This window comes from Pseudopipra pipra, chromosome 3 (assembly GCF_036250125.1).
Source record: "Pseudopipra pipra isolate bDixPip1 chromosome 3, bDixPip1.hap1, whole genome shotgun sequence".
NCBI classification, from domain to species: Eukaryota; Metazoa; Chordata; class Aves; order Passeriformes; family Pipridae; genus Pseudopipra; species Pseudopipra pipra.
Genome location: NC_087551.1, coordinates 73,868,441 through 73,888,641, shown reverse-complemented (window position 1 = coordinate 73,888,641; position 20,201 = coordinate 73,868,441). Strand labels below are relative to the sequence as shown.

The window sequence follows — 20,201 nt, the reverse complement described above, 5'->3', positions numbered from 1 at the left end:
CCAGGAAACTGTGGGATATAGTGCTGGACATGACGTTACCTTGGGTACATGACAGTCAGCCCCTGACCAGGCTCTGTTTCACGGGCCCAGGTGGTGCTCGGTTTCAGTCCTTGGTAAGGTACAAACTTGTGGTAACTGGGGCAACTGCGGCGAATGTTTCCACTCTTCTTTTCTTCCCAGTCCTATCTGATTTTACTGGTGTTGGTTTTTAAATGAAACAAGAGCAATTGAAAAGAGTTCATGATGGTGATCTTACTGGGAAATCTCTTAGTGTTATGGTGTCTAAGTGTCTGACTAACAGGGCCTAGGAGCAACTACATCAGAAAGGTACTTTTCTACTTTTTTCCTTGCAGAATTCTAGGCAGAATCTGGCGCTGGAGTTGGCTGTCATGTCCAAGTCTGTCAGCCTTTTTTTGTTTGAAACAGCAAGGGTAAGATGAACTGCAGGGTAAGATGGGCTGTTTTTGAATACAGTAGTCCAGTTATGATACCACTTCTTTTTTTCCTTTTCTTTGGTTTTCTTCCTCTCTCCCTCTCTCCTTCCTTCCCTCCCTCCCCCAATCCTTCTGTTCTTTTTTTTTGCATTGACTTTGGAAGTTTGACATAATCTTTAAACTATTTGAAGATGTGTTACCTTGCTGGACCAGTTCCTTAACTAATTCAATATAAACACTAAAATTTAACAGGAATAAAATAGTCCATCTTGCCTTCATTCCATTTTACCCAGGAGATTAAAGAGCAAGAGTAGTAACCAATTAACCAAAAGGGATATAGCAGATATGGTAAAACTGGAACAAGTATTCAGATACAAAAAGATCTTACATGAAGTTTATAGAATGAAGCTGGAAATTGTTTATTTGACATCCTTAGAAATTTCATTCCATTTAGTTATAACATTTTGGAAAAAATCCATCCATTCTCATTTATAATAAATATTTGTGATCGTGTATTAGATTGAATTTCATTTTTTCCTATTTCTATTAATTTGGTACAAGAGTAGTTTATGTACTTCAATTTGTCTCATTAGACTCTAAATTAGCATTAAAATTATGCAAATTAATATACAGTGTTTATCTCCCCTTCCATTCTTTAGTGCCATGAGCAGGCAACTCCAGCAATGCATTATAATCTATCTTTATTTAGTTTATGCATAGCAGTCTAATGTTATTGCTAGTCTATCGAATTGAGATGTGTGGCATAGCCACCTATATTTATATGAAATTATGGGGCTAACCATAGAGATGGGAGATGTCTATTTTTTTTTTAATTTAAACAATCTTTTACAGCAGTGCAGAAGACAAAAGTCAAAAACATATCTATGATACATTTCAGATTTTTTATTTCAGATATGAAATATTTTATTTCATATTAAATAAGGGACCAGATATGAAATATTTTATTTCATATCTGGTCCCTTATTTAATAGCTTATTTTTGTTTCTGCAAGTGAGTTTTATACAAAATACTTAAATAATTTTTTTTAGTGCTTTCAAGATAAAGAACTGTATGAGTGCTTCAATATTAGTACTAGAGGTTCAGTCCATCCAGGATTTTTTCTGGAAAACAAGTTCAAGGAATGGCTTTTTTTTCACAATGATATATATATATATATATATATGTTTATAAATTTTAAAACAGCACTGGTCACTGAATCTCCCATTACTATCTTTTGATTCCCACATAGCTCCAAAAAGATGTGTTTATAAATTTAACCAGTTATTTTTTATTTCAGTCGTGTTTGTTTGAACAAGCAGTACATGTAAACCTGTAGCTGAAAGATTTTTTTACACAGTGATTCCATCTCCCCACTGTGACAAAAAGTGTTGAATACTTATTAATTGTTTTCTGTGCATCAGTTTCACCTTTCTCCCCTGGTTTTCGTTAGGTTCTGAGCTCATGCCTAAAGCCCTCTCCACCAGGATAGTGGGAGGCATTTGGTGGTTTTTCACACTTATCATCATTTCCTCGTACACTGCTAACCTAGCCGCCTTTCTGACAGTGGAACGTATGGAATCCCCTATTGATTCTGCTGATGATCTGGCCAAGCAGACAAAGATTGAGTATGGGGCAGTTGAAGATGGAGCAACCATGACTTTCTTCAAGGTAAGCTTTATATTCTGTTCGAGAAGATGTTATATCCTGACTGTGGGGTAAAGTTTTTGCACCTTGCTGAGGGGCAAGAGGTTTGATTCCTACTGCTGTCGAAAGCAACTGAAAAACTATTCTTTTTGAGGATTAGCAAGACAGCAAAGGAATCAAATGCAAAATCTCTCATAGAAAATAAAAGGCAGTTTCTTTGATGATTTTTTTTAAAGAATTGAATTTATAGCAGTGAAGTACATGAATAAAGCTGAACACTTTGCTCAGATCTCCTATAACTGTGTACAAGATAAGTTTTGATGGATCAAAACTTGTAGTTTTAGTTCAGCAGCATTATACGTAGTTGTAGTCTTTTCTCAAGCAACATTAAGGATATTAGCAGCTGGACTGAGAAAAACCTTTTGGACACTGCAATTTTGAGAAACTTTTGAATGAAATTTGGGTTTCATATAAAAAGCTCAGATTATTCCAGTTTTTCTGTTCCTTTTAACCTGTTACTAAGACAATTCAATTTGAAGTATAGTGAAATATGCTATTGAATTAGAGAGAAATCTTTCTTTTCTTCTAGCTTCATCAAGCATGTAAGTGGACTTAAATTAGTGAGAATTATGCATGAAGTGAGAGAAGATTGTTTGTTCTCTAACTCTGGTTTTAAGAGTTATTATGCTATCACCCGAGGTTCTGACTCTATGTTGACTGGCATTTGAAATTAGGCAAACCGAGGACCAAGGTAACTTGTAAACTGGTGCAGAGATTGCAGACTGTGTGCTCGTTTTCCCTCATCAAATTCACAGAGTACAAAGTTTGTTTAGATATCAAAGCTAAATAGTCACTGTTTAATCTTATGACCTCAGAGCCAATCGAAGTGTACACATAGTTCTAATTTAAAAATAACAACAGTATTTTAGGCTTTTCAGCTTCTGCTTGGAAACAAAAATCAATTCAACTCCAGTAACTCAGAATGCTTCAGGCTGCTTAACTTAAAGCATAAAATGGAAAAGTTCTGAGTATTTTCTTCAGAATACTTCTTGGAAAAGGAGCTGATGAAGCTGATAGAAGTAACTAATCAGTTAGAGGTCTCTTCATATCAGGAAATATGTGAAGCAGTTAAAAGTAACATCATTGCAAGTTTAAAGACTGAGGTTTTTAAGAGTCAAAATGATTTATGTCTCAAGACATAAAGAGATGACACAAGGTATTTATTGAATTACAAGAAAACACTACAGGGCTTTCACTTAATTTTAGTCTGGCAGAAAACATCGATTTTATTCTATTTCAGATTCAAATTGTGGGCTCTAAAATATAAGAAAGCAAGTTTAGATTAGCAGTGATTTTCTTTCTACACTCTTCCTAATTTTAATTTTCCTTATTTAATGAGAACATCCTTAATTTTCTATGTTATTAACTCCTTTTACTTTGTTTTGTATGCCCATAATCTGTGGGTTTTCTAAGTGCACAGAGACTATTCCTCTTTCTCTGGATGTTTTTGTCCTCTGCATATTACTATAGTAGTCCCTTTTCTGCACAATTATTCCTTTCTGCTCTCTTTATTATTCTGTTTCCATTTATCTAGATATACTTTGTGTATATTATATTGTATATATATTCTATCCAAGAACTAGAGAGGACTAACTACTGCTGAAATAGCATTTGCACATCCTGCCTTGAAGATGTTTGTTTGCAGTTGAAATAACCTAGGCTTACACAAAACATAGTTATCGTGTCAGATCACATAATTTAGTATTGCTTTTATTACAGTAATGAATTCTTCTCCTTCACTATGATTGAAAAAGAGAAATTAGAACAAAACACAGGATTTCTTTATTTAGCTGATAAACTTTTGGTCAAATTAAGGTTTATTCTATTGAAAAAATATATTTTCTGGACTTTGTGTGTGAACAGATCATGGTTAGTAAGTGTTTTGTGACATGAAAATGAACCAATACTTAAGAACTTCTGTTCCAGCAAGCAACCAAATGATTTGAAATATTTTTCTGTTGTTTACTGTGTTATATAGTAGTATATAAATAAATTGATATTATTTACCTAATGAAATTAAGCCAAACTTAGGCACTAGAAGTAGCTACAACTGCTCTTGCAGATTAGTCAATAAGTGAAAATCATGCTCAAATAGAAAAGTAAATGAATTGATTCATTTAGTGTCTGAAGCAACTTCCAGGTGGACATTCGAATTTTTTTGATGTAAATGCTATTCACTAAAGCTACCTGTGTAAGGAATACAAGCTAATTAAATATGTATTCCATGAAAGATAAACCAAAACATGTATAGAGTCTATTACAGTAAACTTTATGGTAATATTTAATATATTTACCTAATGATTGTGAGTTATCAGAAAGTGGAATACTATAATTCTGGTCAACATAGTACATCTCTATTTCTGTGTTTTTAAAATATACTTCTATTTTGTATACTAAAATTGCTTCAGGAATGTAATTTCCTTACATGAAAAAAAAAGAAAATGCAAGAAAATATTTTAAAATAAGACTTTAAGTGGAATTGCCTTAAAAGGTACTGCTAGAATTGAATAACTCATAGAATATACTAAATAATACAAAAAGTACTTCAAAAAAGAATCCGATAAAATGTGTTTAAATGGTATGTATTGTATTCTCTGATACATAACTGAATATCAAGTAGGAAGTAACACTGCCTTTTTATATGGCATTAAGGAAAGTACTACTGAACAATTGTGTCCGGTTCTGGTGATCACACTTTGAAAATATGTTTAAAATTGGAAAATGTTCATTAAAGGTGAAAGAATGACTGTAGGTCTGGAAATAAGCATTGCAGTTAGAGGCTAAAGATTGGTCTGTTTAATCTGCTGAAGAGAAGGTTAAGAAGTAACTTGATCATGGTTTGTAAGTGCCTTAATGGGAATGAGACTTTTGACAGTAGATGACTCTCTAATCTAGCGGAAAAAGACATAATGAGATCCAATGTTTCATAGCTGAAGTTAGGCAAATTCAGACCAAAATAAGGTGCATATTTTTAAGAGTGGGAGTAATTGACCACTGATACAACTTATCTAGGAGTGGGTTGGATTCATCCATCACATGTAGCCATTATGAGGAAGACAGATACAGCACAGACCAAGAGTGTTACTCTTTTGATTTAGAGGCTACTCCATGAAATAGATAGCCTTCATCATACAGGAGCTCCAATTAGATTTTAGTTGTCCCCTCCTACTTCAACAATCTAAGAGAGTGAGTTCCAGGAGTGAGGGTTGCACAAAGATGATTGAGAGGCTAAATTTATCATCTGTGTGTATGTTTTTCCTTGGCTACTTTGTCTTGTTTTAATGAGAGTGGATTGAGTAAAACAGTGGCAGTATGTTACAACAAGAAATAAAGGCACCAGATGGTTTCCTAATGTTAAATGAAATTATCATATCTTGGTAATAGTTATTAGTTCCAATCACAGTGAGCCTCGGTAGCTGCCCATGAGGTTGACAGTAATTTCTGCATAAATTAGCTATATAGCAGTCCATTGAATTATTTCCTTAAAAAAACTTTGGAACATGGCCAAAGCTGCGTGGTACTAAAACAAAGAAGAGCCTATTGTGAAGGAGAACCTAAATGGGTAACTGCTCACTAAAATGCTAGATTAAAACCTCCTGAAGGTAAAAGCTTGGAGAGCACATGGGATATCTGTTAAAAATATTGTTACCCTTGTGAGTCAAACATCCCTGTGAAATAGCTCTGATGAAAAAGGAGAATGCTGTCTTCAGGGGTTTATTAGGCCCTTCACCTCTTGCCTCCTCATGATCTAAGAAACATAGATTACAACTCTTTTTAGAAGCAGAAAGCAAAGGAATATTTCAGTGCTTTCTACTCTTAAGATCTACTTATCTGGTCTGAGTGTGGAAAGGAAATAGTTTTACAGGTCCATTACATGTCTGGTGGGTCTGGTGGGCTACTTCATTGGGAACAACAAAAAAAACCTTAGTATTGTCCAAGAATTAGAAAGAAAGATATGTAAAAGTAAATTCTAAGCCATATCTGCTGTTAGGCTAGTAGTTTCAACTCCTGATACATGCTTTTTTTTTTTTTTAAATTATGGATTTTTTCTTAGTTATGAAATTCTCTTCCTTTCTCTTGGCTGCTTTTGTCACTATTGACCACCCTCAAATTTCAGTAGCATCTCTTGCTTCCTGTTTGGAATAAAATAAAAAGCATTTATTATTTTCATGAGAGGTAATGATCTCACACTAGCTGTTCTCAGATGAAAAAAACTCATATTTTTCATTGCCTCTGATTTCAGTGGTCTATATTTCTCAAAATTCCACTGTTTGTTTTCTTGCTAAATGACATCTCTGAAACTGGGAAAACAATGTTAATTCTACCCTGCTTTTATTTGTACTACAGTTCTCCATCATCACAGGCAAAAAACCTTCTTCAGTGCACGTGCTTGTATGTGGTCTACAATGTTAAGATTTTTTTTGGTGAAGTTGTCATGTACCTTTGTTTTCCCCATAATTTTTATTATCTGTAACTTTCAATGTTAGAATTATTTTCTTTCTATGTTTTTGTACTGTATCAGGCAGGATGGAACTTCTCTCAGTTATGGTTACATTTGCATGCCAAATAGTAAAAAACAAAGTAATTTTTCATTCTCTAATAGCAGTAGATTATTGTCTTTGCTTCTATATCACAAATTAAAGGTCTTCTCAGCTCTCTGTGAGACGTGTATTTTATATCCTTGTTTTGCTGATAAGGAAGCTGAAGCACTTAAAGGGAATGCATCTTTTTCAAAATCACTTGGTTAAAGGCAGATAGGGAACTAAGTCCGGTGAAAGGCAGACAGGGCACCAGTTCAGGAAAGCTGACTCCCACACCTTAGAACTATCTAATAGACTGACTATTCCATTTATCATTTACATTTGCCGGTTTCTTTCCTTTCCTTTTTCAGGACCCATTTTTGTTCTTCAGCTGTATTTTTCTACAATTTATTTAATTTCTTCCTGCACTGCTTTCTCCCTATAAAAATCTATGTTGCTGACCCTTTTAAATCATTGTTCTTTCCCCCCACACCCTCACCTTTTACCCTAGATATTTTGCTGCCACCTCTCTGAGGAATTTTGGGGAGCAAAATGTTCAGCATCTAGTCTATATTCCTCTTCCACATTCTTTGCCTGTTGTTAAAGGAAATAACATTAGGCTCTACCTATACACTGCAAAGTCTCAGAAATAGTGTCTTAAAGATGAAGGAAGGAGTTGTAGGGGAATTTTCTCACTGCTTGCAACTGGAGTACAAGGGACAGATCCCCTGACATAAATGAAAGAATAGCAGAAAAAATAAAGGTATGAATGTCATTCATTTATCATGAGTGAGGTTGGCATTGACATGCATAAAGCCAGTATAACTTCAGTGGATTTTTCAAGCACTGTAATAGACAAATAATATTTCTCTGTTCAACAAGTAAATATGCATGTATAAGCACATGGACATATATACGCAGAGAACCTTTAGCTGAATGCTTCAAATGAAACATCATGAAGTTTAGAGGTGTGTATTAATTATTTGGTGGAATTGTTGCAAGTCAAAGATGAAAGAAGCACCACTTGTGAGATTTTCAAATATCCAGTGACTTGACGGTGACTAATGGAAAACAATCTTTTGAGTCCAAGCCTCCACGTACTAATCTGGATAATGCTTTAAAATAACTGGTAGTATATACTACAGATACATGTTCCGTTTGATTTAATATTATTTCACTTTATAGGTAAGTTGTTTTCAGTGTAACAAATACAGGCTTGAAAACACGTGGTACTTTTAACTAAAAAGGGAATAAAATATAAATACCATGCAAACTTTTTTTACTTATTTTTGTTCATAATGGTTTGGACATAACTGCTAGAAAAATATCCAGTTGAAATGCATCATTGCCCATTTGCTATGATTATTCTTGCTTTGTAGGAACACTACTCAGTTAACCACTGCTTCTTTTAATGTACAAAATATGCAGCCATAGTCGCAAATTTGTAAAGCAATGTCTGTGGTCACTCCATACACTTATAAGAACCTAATCTGCTATAGCAGAGCCTTCAAAAATGATATAGGCTTTGTCCAGAGATCTCAAAAGATCTCTGCCTCACTGATTTCTATTAATTTCTGTAAAAGTTCTAGGAAGATAGGCGAAGGTAATAGGTTATATGATGTTTTAACACAGACTATAAGTAGAAGAGCAGTGCATTTGAATTCTAAATAGAAGAAATTACAATAAATTTGGTACTATTAAGTTCCTTAAGGGGAATTGCCTTTCTTTTGAATCTGAAGGCAGAAAGCAGAACAAATTCACATAACGGGCTTCATTCCGAATAACTCTCTAGGTACGAGGACAATGGTCTTAGGCTGTCTTGACCCTTCCCTCTTCTCAGGGGACTGAAGAAGATGAATACAATGACTAGTCAGCTTTACATTTCTACAAAGAAATGCCATATACGCATTATGCCATATATCTAGATAGCAATGTTGCCTTAAGAGACTGCAGAAAAAGAGACTCCCGGCCAAATTAGTGTAGGAGAGAAGAAAAAGAGAGTAGGTCCTTTAATCAGGCTGGAGGCCCACAGGAATACATGTCTGCTTTGTCCATGAGGTTCCACAATTTAAGGTATTATCCCAATCAATCCCAGATCTATCCACCCCCGAGATCCTCCCCTCAGCAAACCCCTCTGGAAACTGAGGCAGGGGGCTCTGGGACCCCCTCTTCAACATCTTCCTCTTCCTCGCAGCATGTCCAGTCCTTGGAGCTCTTCCAAAGTTCTGGGTTTGAAGGTTGCTTTTTCTGTGTGGTATCTTGTTGTTCAAGCCAGGGTGCAAATGTTCTCAAACAGAATGAAGACCTACCTTGAGGGAAGTCTAAACAAGCTAATGGAATTTAGAGGGATTGATGTGAATTGGGGAAACAGGGTTGGGTAAATGTGTAAACTACTGTGCTAAAGGATGAGCTATTATACAGCTACTTCTAAAATCTGCAAAAACCTAAAAATCAAAAAAAATCCATAGGCATTAGTAAGCACTCTTAATAAGCTGCTGAATAACATTTGATTATACTCCAAAATCACAGGAGTGATTTATCATTTACATCTGTCTCAGCCTACAGATCTTAGAAATGGATAAAACATGTACAAATGCTTTTTGGTGTCCTCTCAAAAAAAAAAAGTCTTATGAAAACAAGATTAGACATTCAAAAGAAGTAAAATATTGAAATAAGCTGTTAACATATGAATTGGGTCCCCACTACTTATTTTTTTAAAGGAAGTCAAAGAGAAACATTAAAAATCAATGAAATGTTGGCATTGGGAAAATTCTGGTTTGTTTTTTAATCAATTAATATTTTCCACAGTTCAGTATTTGTTTCTGCCTTACCCCAAATATTCAAAGGGGAAAAAGTTATATGCTGGTCTCCCCACAGAATTCTCAGGTGGGCTAACGTATGGTCGCATCTGACTTTCTTGTTACATGAGTATTTCCGAATGTGAATATAATATAGAGCTAAAATAAATATACCAATAAGAAACTGAAATTTGTATTATTTTTCAAAATTGCACCCCACAACGAAATGTATTAATCAGTGGACATGCATTAATGACCCATACAGCAGGTACATGATGGAGTTTGTCTGAATAAAATCAATCTTTCTCAGTGTGTAAGGTATGATAAAATATAGCGAGATCTAATTTCTACTTGGATAGAAATACAGGATGCAAGAAATCAGAGCCCGGATAGGGTAAAAAAATAACTCATTGACTTTACATTTGTCCTTAGAAAGTCAAGCCTGATATGCAAATATTTCCCAAACCACAATTTAAGTTCTAAATTATGTGGATAATTTACCAGCAAAAACTAGTAACAACTACCTGAAAGGAGGTTGTAGCCAGGTGGGGGTTGGTCTCTTTTCCCAGGCAACCATCAGCAAGACAAGAGGGCATGGTCTCAAGTTGTGCCAGGGGAGGTTTAGATTAGATATTAGAAAGAATATCAGAGAGGGTAATCAGACATTGGAATGGGCTGCCCAGGGAAGTAGTGGATTCTCTGTCCCTGGAGGTTTTTAAGAAGAAACTGGATGTGGCACTTAGTGCCATGGTCTAGTAACTGCAGCAGTAGTGGATCAAGGGTTGGACTTGATGATCTCGGAGGTCCCTTCCAACCCAGCTGATTCTATAATTCTCTGAAAAGACAAGAATTTTTATCAAATATAGCTGATCCAGAGGTATGTCATAATCTAGATATTTGAAAAATCATTTTGTAGTTAACAGAAACCCTTTGAGTATCTTTTTTTTTCTGGAGAATATATAGTGAAGCCACCGAAGACAAGAATCACAGAATCACAAAATGGGTAAGGTTAAAAGGGACCCCAGTGGTTCATCTGGTCCAACCTCCCTGCTCAAACAGGGTCATCCTAGAGCATGTTGCACAGAATTGTGTCTAGATAGTTCTTGAATATCTCCAATGAAGGAAACTCCCCAACCTCTCTGGGCAATATGTTCCAGTGCTGTCATCCACACAGTAAAGTTCTTCATCATATCCAGGTGGAACTTCCTGTGCATCAATTTCTGCCCATTGACACTTGTCCTATTGCTTGGCACTGCCGAGGAGAGCCTGGCTCCATCCTCTTGTCATCCTCCCTTAAGATATATATACAAAGTGATGAAGTGCCCTCTCATTCATCTCTTCTTGAGTCTGAACAGGCCTAGCTCCCTCAGCCTTTACTCGTAAGAGAGATTCTCCAGCCCCTTAATCCTCTTCATAGCCCTCCTCTGGACCTGCTCCGGTAGCTCCATGTCTCTCTTGTACTGAGAAGCCTGGAACTGGATACGGCACTCCAGATATGGCCTCACCAGGGCTGAGTAAAGGAGCAGGATCACCTCCCTTGATCTGCTAGGAATGCTCCTCCTAATGCACCCCATGACACCATTTGCTTTTGTTTGAAGTCAGATGGAGTTTAATCACTACTAATTACTGCAAATTGCTTCTTTCAATAGCTTCCTTGTGCTGTTTTGCGATCAGCTTAAGCCAGACTAACTGTGAGTAGTCCAACCTCTTCTCCTGCCTTCAGAATCAAGCTCTGTTGGCTCTACCTGTCATTGTGTGTGGCAAGAATCAACTCAGCTTTCTGATCCAGCTGAAAATGAATCTTTTTCTGCTGTTGCATTTTTACTTTTCAGTTGTGAAGAAAGCTGCTCTGGCTGCTAAAGTGTTAGAACTGATGTGAGTGGAGTGTCTCATTACAAGGCAGGACTATACTATATTACCTGCTAAGTGTGAAGGCCTGCAAATACACACCCTTTGGAAAGCGAGTTATGTTGCCTAGACATTTGAAATGAGACATGTGACAATGAGAAAATAACATATTGAAATTGCTGACACTTCCAGAATGTCTGTTTTCTTTTTGTACTAGTATAGGTTTTGTCTTAACCGGTAACCCATTTTGTTGCCTTTCTCTCTCACCTGGTACCCTTCAGTTTCTGGCTTCTTCAGGGCCTGCAGTGATGCTGCTGACAGGATCAGTTGTAAGAAAATTACTGAACTCTGGGTTCTGATTGCAAGGCTTTTTCCTCAGAAATGCATAACCTAATTGCTATCTAGCCTTATCACCTTTCTCTCCTCCTGCTGCTTTCCCCCAGGAGGTAGGGCGAGAATACTTGCCTTTTCTCTTCTCTTTTCAGCTTTTTTTCTCTTTATGTCTGTCTTTAGATCTTGAGCAAGGTGAGAAAAGGAACTGAACTAGATCACAGAGAAACCTTCAACTGCAAACAGAATTCTGTATGAAAGACATTAATTCAGAGGTAGGGTTTGTTTAGGAAATTCAGAGGACATCTGAACATTTTTAACTATCAGAGCCCGAAAAAAAATTTTCTTGCTCTTCAAAGCAAATAAATCTATCACCAAGTAGCCATGTAAAGTTTGCAAAATTTGATCTATGACTCATCCTGGGAATGTGATTCAGAAACAATTCTCCAGAGTGAGCTGTCTCTTGATTCAACCATTTTTTTTGTGAGATCCTGCCATATGAGCAACCTTCAGTATTGAGTTCCTGCCCACTGAAGCAGCCTGAAAGCCTCCATTCATTAACAGAGGTGAACTCTTGGTTCTGCCTTGTCAGTTTATATGCCATAGTACTAAGGTGTTGTCCAACTACATTAGCGTTGCTTGTGTAGAGAAATATTTTCAGTGCCAGAATTGCCCCAGGCACCATCCTGAAATCTTATCATACTGATAAATTTCTTCTTGAGATTTATTAATTTCTCCAAAGAGAATGCTCGTTGAGATTGGTTAAACCATCCTTTCTGCAATACATCTATGGTAATAATTACATAAACTTATTTGGGTATCGGTGCCTTTTAAGCATGTTTTGGTATCCATGCATTATTTGAACTCGTATTTAATGTACTCAAGATCCTTAATCTGCACAATATAGACTACTGTTTCATAAAAAATATACTAAAGCAGACTTTAGAATCATATAATCATAAAATCATTTAGGTTGGAAAAGAGCTATAAGATCGAGTCCAACCATTAATCTAACATTGCCAAGTCCATCACTAAACCATGTCCTTAAGCATCACATCTACAAGCTCCAAAACCTCAGTGTCTTTCTTGTAGTGAGAGACCCAAAACTGAACACGGGATTCAAGTTGTGACCTCACCAGTGCTGAGTGCAGAGGGACAATCACTGCCCCCTGGCCCTGCTCACCACACTATTTGTGATACAGGCCTTGATGCCATTGGCCTTCTCGGCCACCAGAGCACACTGCTGGCTCATATTCAGCCAGCTCTTGACCAACACCTCCTGGTCCTTTTCTGCTGGGCAGCTTTCCAGAAGAGTGGCTGTCCTTCTGCCAGCCTGTAGTGACCCAAGAGCGGGACCCAGGAATTGGCCTTGTTGAACCTCACACAATTGGCCCATCTATCCTGCCTGTCCAGATCCCTCTACAGAGCTTTCCCACCCTCCAGCAGAGCAACACTCCCTCCCGATCTTGGTGTCATCTGCAAACTGACTGAGGGTGCACTGGATCCTCTCGTCTAGAGAATTGATAAAGATATTAAACAGGACTGGGCACAATACTGAGCCCTGGGGAACACCAGTTGTGACTAGCTGCAAACTGGATATAACTCCATTTATCACCATTCTTTGGGCTTGGCCATCCAGCCAGTTTTTTACCCAGCAAAGAATATGCTCCTCCAAGCTGTGAGCAGTCAGTTCTTTATGATCACAGTAGCCTACTGATCAGAGAGTTATCTGCCCATGAACATGCTGGACCAAACACAGGCAACATATTTCATAGGATTGTCTTATGTGTTCAGATATGATATATGTGATTTCAATTTACTCATCAATTTATTGTATAGGAAATTATGGTTATTTATTTTTTTTCACATCTTAAAAGCTGAGACAGTCACTTGTAATAATGGTTGTTATAATAAATATGTTCTTTTATGCTGAACTTAAGTTCTCATAATAGATATTGAAATGTAATTTGTAAGTAAAATCCAGATAAATTATCATGTGAATTATTGTGATTTGAAGGGAACATGAGAGCTTTTGCTACACCAATACCTTAAAATATTTATATTGGAGTAGTGTATCTGCATTTGAGAACTGAAATCAGCTCCCCCTTAACAAGTTATAAAAAAATGGCAAATATCCTGGAGGCCTTTGAAGACTTGACTTTCTTGGTCTTTCTTTGAAGAACTCTTACTTTCTTGTGCTGGAGGCACAGGGCAGGATAGAAACAGTTCTGTTCCTCTTTTGTTGTTCTCACTGTCTTTCTGTTTCTGTGTCTTTCTTTTTTTTTTTTCTTTTTTCTTTTGGATACAAGAGATAGATACCTTCCTTGACTTACAAGGACTCTTCCAAAACTCTTTAGAAAATTCTATATGATATTTCTTATAGAAATTTCATGTACTCTTTCACATATTTTCACCTTCTGAAAAAGGAAGATTCATCCCTAAAGGAACTTTCTGTGAAGAAGGAATACTAACACCAAAAATTTTCTGGGATTTGGGGGAAGGCTTTCTAGCTCTTTTTGCACCCTTTTACTGTATCTGACAAAGAAGCTTTGAGAATAGTTTCTTTGATTCTAGGACTTCTTATCTAAGCCTATCCATGTAGTTATCATTCAAGTGTATTTGTATTCAGGCTGAATTGCTAAGGAACTTACTTGAATTGAATAATAACAACAGTTTGGTTTCTTATTGTATTTTATGGCTACACCTAGTATTTCTGATGTAGTTTTTTGTTCGTTGAAGAGTAGAGATGCTTATAATACTTCATTATACATGCGCAGTCCAAAAATGGTATTCTAGTGTGGAGTTTGGCTACCCCTAAAATCAGAAGTTAGCAGAGGAAACACTGAATCTTTAGTTGTAGTTTCCTCTCCCAGTCTAGCCTGTTCATAATGAAGAAGATTTGGCTGTTTCTGTGGTTGTCTTTTCAAATCAGATAATAAAGGTGAAAGGAAGGTTGAAGGGCACCAAGAGGCTCAATTCACAGAAGCATTGAGGCTATTATTTTTTACATTCTTATTCAGTTAATATCAAATTTCTGGATTTATTTGCAAGATTTCTAAATCCTCCAAATAAATTTATTAACAGTAAAAAAAAATAATGAGATTCTTGGTTTTAATCTTTAGGTCTTCAATTTTCCTTTGAGAAATGTAGAATTACTTTGGTAAATTAAATCTCTAAGTTTTAGTGGAATAATTGTAACAGCAAAACCACCATCCCTGATGAATGTTGACGAATGTAATAACTTGTGATTTGAGATTTTTTTTCTTTTACATTTCTTGACATTAATGATGGAATCAAGTCTTTAAAAACTTCCTATTATTATGTATTTGTAATTCAAATTTTTAATATTTTATTTTTTTACACTGTGTTGCACTACAAAACCACTTTTTAAATAACACTATCAACCGCTACTATAGCTAGTTTCACTTCATAGGTAAAATGTGTAGCAAAGGTAATTTATTATTCATTTTGGATACAAGAATTATAAGACAAAGTGTGGCATCCCTAAAACAATAATGAGTAAAACCAGGAACAAGCTGTATTCCTGAAGTTTCCCAAAATGCCTAGAGTAGGACTGTACTAGAAATAGATTAATGAATTGGTGCATTGGTAAAAAAAGGGTATCAACTGTTGATTGAGAGGATTTAATAGGAAGACATAATATCTGTCTTTTGATCTCAAAGCCAGAAAACAGACACATGCACACACACAGATTATTTATTTTACTAGGAAAGATGCAGTTTTTGAAACATGTAGGGCACGTTTCTTCTCACTCCAATATGTAGACACCTGCTCTCCTTTCCAGTAGTCATCTAGGTGCCTCTTACTGCCACCAGAAAGAAACTGAAAGGCACCAGGAAGTAGTTCCTCCATACTACCTTAAGCAACTGTCCTAGAAGGGCAGTGTTCTCCAGAGTTACAAGAGTTAACACATTGACTGTAGAGAAAAATCTCTTTCAAAGTTCATATTTTGGCTTACAGTCTGAGTGGAAACATGGCCAAAATTCTGGTCTGTGTTTGGAAATATTTTATTTAGAAAGATTGAGCTGGTCACAATGAGGGTTCCTGAAAGCAAGCCACTGATGCAAAAGCCTTTATTTCAAAAAAGAAAAAAAAAAAGTAAAAATAGCAAACAATAAACACTATCCAACATTTTGCTTTGCTTATGTGACTCCATATGCATGATTTTATTAGAGGCTCAGTACATTTATCCTGCACCAGCAGGGCAGATGTTCCTATGTCATCTGCTGTATAACCTGTCATTTTTGTTACATTTATGAGTCCAATTATTTTTTTGTTGTTGTTAAATTAGAGAGACAGGTGCAGGCTTTTGATGTGCGCACCAGTAATGTGTTTGCATTGTTTGTATATTTTTCTGGAAATATGCAGTAATCTTGACATATCCTATGCCAGAATTTTCATGGAAACTTGAAATTGAAGGGTACAGTTCAGCTTGCATATGGGAAATGCAGCAAAATTAACAACCTTTGTTACATAAAAACCCAAAATTTGCTGACATCCATGACAAACTATACCCTCTAACAGATTCTGAATCATTAATTCTAAGGTGGAAATAAATCCTTATTTCTTCTTTCTGTGTTTTTTTAATAAATATCTTCCCATTGTTTTCAGTAGGTATTAGAGATTTCAATACCTTTGTGAATCTAGGCTTAAAGACACACAAAATAAATAGAGTCCAGAGGCTAGAGGAAAGCGAAAATAAAATGCAAATAAAACACCAATAACTTAGTAGTTTCAGTCTGTTTGAAACCAAAATGCTACATTTTCTCTTACATTTAAACATGCAGTACTTCTCCTTTTGTCATACTGGTGGTTTCCACAGCATTATAATGATGACTATTAGGTAATTGATATTGCTTACCATTTTAATTTTAAATGAAATATTTCATTAGTGTAATATGTGCCAAAAATTTAATTTCACTTGAAAATAGAATCTAATGTGTTTGTATTCAAGAACAGAAAAACAAACACACACTTTGTTCTGATTTTTTTCTAATACACATTATTGATTTGTAAATATATATTTGGAACCTATTTTAAGTGATGACTAATTTCAACCTTATTTCCATAGTGAACACGATGTATTTTGAGATGGTTTTTTAAGTGGGACCCAGAATGACTCATTTGCTTAAAAAATTCAAACCTAGCTCTACTTTGCATATTTTTACATAGACAATAGTTAGTATAAAACAAACAAACGCTCTTCTTCTCCGCATACACACATATACAAATGATGACTACATGTTGGTATGCACAATTTGCAAACAACATTTCCACTGAAGGTGTATGAAACATACTGTTATTTTACTGCACTTCTTTTGTTGAAGAGGAAGTGGTGTCATTGAATAGAATTGCCTCATCAAACACTCTATGAAAGTGCCAAGTTGTAGCAATCAAAAGGGAAATAGCAGATGTGAAGGTTAGTTGGCATCAAGGAATATGAATGGAAGGCTTTCCTATGGGAAAGAAAGTGCTTCATTTCACTTCATCTGTACTCAGAATATTGGTTCTATCAAGCTTTCAGAAAATTAAAGTATGATGGCTTTCATGAATCCAGCTCTCAAAGAGTCACTTTAAAAACAGTTAAAAAGTTAGACATCTGGGGAACTGTACAGAGTAATCAGGATTTTGTTAGTTTTTAAACTGGAATGCTGCAATTTCTTTTTGCTCTGAAGAAAGCAGTTCCAGTGCAATGATTCTGGGACAAGAACTGGCTCCCTGGGTGATCTTTGTAGATGTGTAAATGCTGCTTTTGGAGCATGTTCACAGGAAACAAACAGTATGTTTTCATTTCTCTAGAGCATAAATATTTAAAAACTTTTGTTCAAAAATTTCCTTGTTTTGGGACTGGCTTGGATATTCATATTTGTTTATTTTTCTGAACATTATAAATAACTTTTCAGTGTTGATCCACACAGGAACTGCTGCAGAAAAACTGAGTTTCGATACCTCAGTCAAGTTCATGCTCTTTAGAGAGATTGTCCTACAGGGAATGGTAAAACCGGAGAGTCAGTGAATCATAGATAGTATTTGTCAGCCTAAGAGCTTACAGTTGCTGATAGCAGTTGAATGCTTTTCTGAGCAAGCAGTAAAAAGGAGCAGGTGCTAGTGAGAATAGAGTAGTTGGAGACAAATATTCACTGATGGATGATTTTGTTCATTCACTTTATAAACTTGTGAGATATTTCGTTTTCAAGAAGGTAAATTAGAGATTTTGTGTGGTTGAGATGGAACATGCAGGGTTTTTTTCTTTAAAAAAGAGCCCAACTTTTTAATCATATATTTTTCTCTAAGAACATCTCTAGTAAGAGGAATGGATACAACTTTCTTATAAAACATTGAAGCAATTTTCTCCCCTCCCTGATCTTTAAATTAAAATACTACTTAATGGAAGTTATACCCCTAGTCTGCTTGATTAATACTTAGAGCAAATTTTATTTATTGGCACTGTGAAGGAGGAGTCATCATTAATTATCTAAAAGCAGCTTTCTTACTGAAATCCAGCATGGATTGAAAATGAATTATCCCTCGTCCTTGGGCTCTGTTCACACTAATAAACAAATAAATGCATTAGAGTGCACACTGAATCAAAGGTTTCACTGACAGTTTAGGTGTTTGGTGCCGGAATTCAATTTGATTTGCTGAGTACTCAGCAGTGCTTCAACTTCCTGTGCCTCCGAAGTTCGCAAGGGGCTCAACTGAGAACTTTTGACATTAAGATCTTAAATGAACATCACATGCTTTCTGTTGAGATTTGTCTTTCATCTTAGAGTGCTGTGTAATGATGTTTTACAAGCAAGTTTATTCTACCTTCAGTGTTTACAGATATATTTGACAACATGAGAAAATTATTTTGCTTTTGGCTTTAAAATGAGGCTGAGGCATTCCTGTCATCCATTAGCCAAGACCAAGTATTTTTTACAACAATAAACATAGCCAAAAGTGTCATAAAAAACCTGTTAAATAATCTCTCTCTTACCTTTTTTTGCATTTTTATCAGCAACTTATCAAAGCAAGAAAAAGAGTGACAGCAATAAAATTTAGAGCTGTATCTAACATGCAAAGTTGTTTGCAACATGGACTTTATTAGGTTCTTATTTCAGATAGTAAACCCACATTAGTAATAGCGAAAATAGCCTTATTTTATTACACTGAAAAAGTCAAATGTCAGCTTATTGAAGTTATGAAAAACTTTAAGCACTCAAAGCTGAAATCTTCAGCTTTCTTAGTCTAATATGAGAGAATGTGGATAAACCTTTCTTCTACTGCTGTATTACAATGCTTCTGTACTTGCTCAGAAGTAAATGACACACATTTTCAGCCAACCTGCTGTGTGCACTGACACTCAGAGTCACATTTACCTGTATTTGCGTATTCTGACAGCTATTCAGCTGGTCTAAAATCTGTTCCTTTGATCAAGATTGGTTTAATAGTGCATAGATTTTTAGCACACTTACTGTATCTCTTTTATAAGAAGAACTGAGCATAGTTTTTAGAGTGCAAAAATGTGTATATGTAGTATGGAGCATGTTCTCTAACCGTGTTTGCATAAGTCACACTAAAATTGGCATTTTGCAAGCCATCTTAAAAAAAAGAAAACCAAATCCCTATAGACCAAAGTTAGTGACAATATTTGATTGTCCTGCAAGTAGGTGTCTTGTTTATTAAATGTTGTAATTTAGCTAATTAAACTATACAAACTCTATTATTTTTTCTCTGTAGGTCTCCTGACAGTTTTCTAAAGGCAATGAGTATTTTAGTTGATTACCAAAACAATAAATTGAAAAGAATTAAGTTAAACTTCTTTCCCCTGGAGAATACACAGTGACTCAATAAAAGATCAGGAATAGAGCTGCTTCAAAGTTCAGTGGCAGGAAACTTCACACATGGATGCAACCAGGTGCCATGAAGAAAAATGTTTCTCAGCAGAATCTGATTCTGTTGTTAGTGTAGGATAACTTTTTATCATAATTCTAAATCTAAGAGTTTTTTTCATAATCCCATGCATTGTCAAAACAATTGTATCATATGAAAATTTGTACAATTTTAAGGGCAGTCACCTTATTTTTTTTAATTGCTGAACTTTGTGTTCCTATGTTTTAAACCAATGTTTTAAGCTGAAAATCCCCAGGTAAATAGATGGGTATTGGATCAGATCATTAATTTGCACCTGTAGACTTCTATGTACAGTTAACAAAAGTTCTTTCCTCTAAATTATTACTTAAACTAATACACTCACAGATCCACTTTGCCAGAATGTTTTCTGCTAAGTTGTTCAACAGAAAATACATGAAAATTTTCTGCAAGATGTTCACAGATTATTGATGAGGACATATGCAGAATGAACACAACAGTACTGTTACAGGTGCCATCACATGCATGCGATTAATAAGTTTGGGGTGTTATTAAATTCACTTTTTTAAGTTGAATCAAGGAACTAACAGAACCTGGGAACAGAAAGATTTTAAGGAACGTATAAATTCTTTTAAATGTTAATTTATACTTAGGGGGCATAGAATAATGCTAGAATGTCTATTGTGCTAATT

General features: G+C 35.6%; 1 protein-coding gene across 5 annotated transcripts in view; it reads left to right on the top strand.

Moving 5' to 3' along the window:
- GRIK2 (glutamate ionotropic receptor kainate type subunit 2) overlaps window positions 1-20,201 on the top strand; it is a 365,319-nt gene that overhangs the window by 273,720 nt on the left and 71,398 nt on the right. For all 5 annotated transcript variants that reach the window (XM_064649882.1, XM_064649881.1, XM_064649884.1 and 2 more), the window contains one exon: window positions 1,885-2,102. In XM_064649882.1, the coding sequence (XP_064505952.1) occupies window positions 1,885-2,102 (218 nt within the window). The remainder of the gene's footprint in view (window positions 1-1,884; window positions 2,103-20,201) is intronic.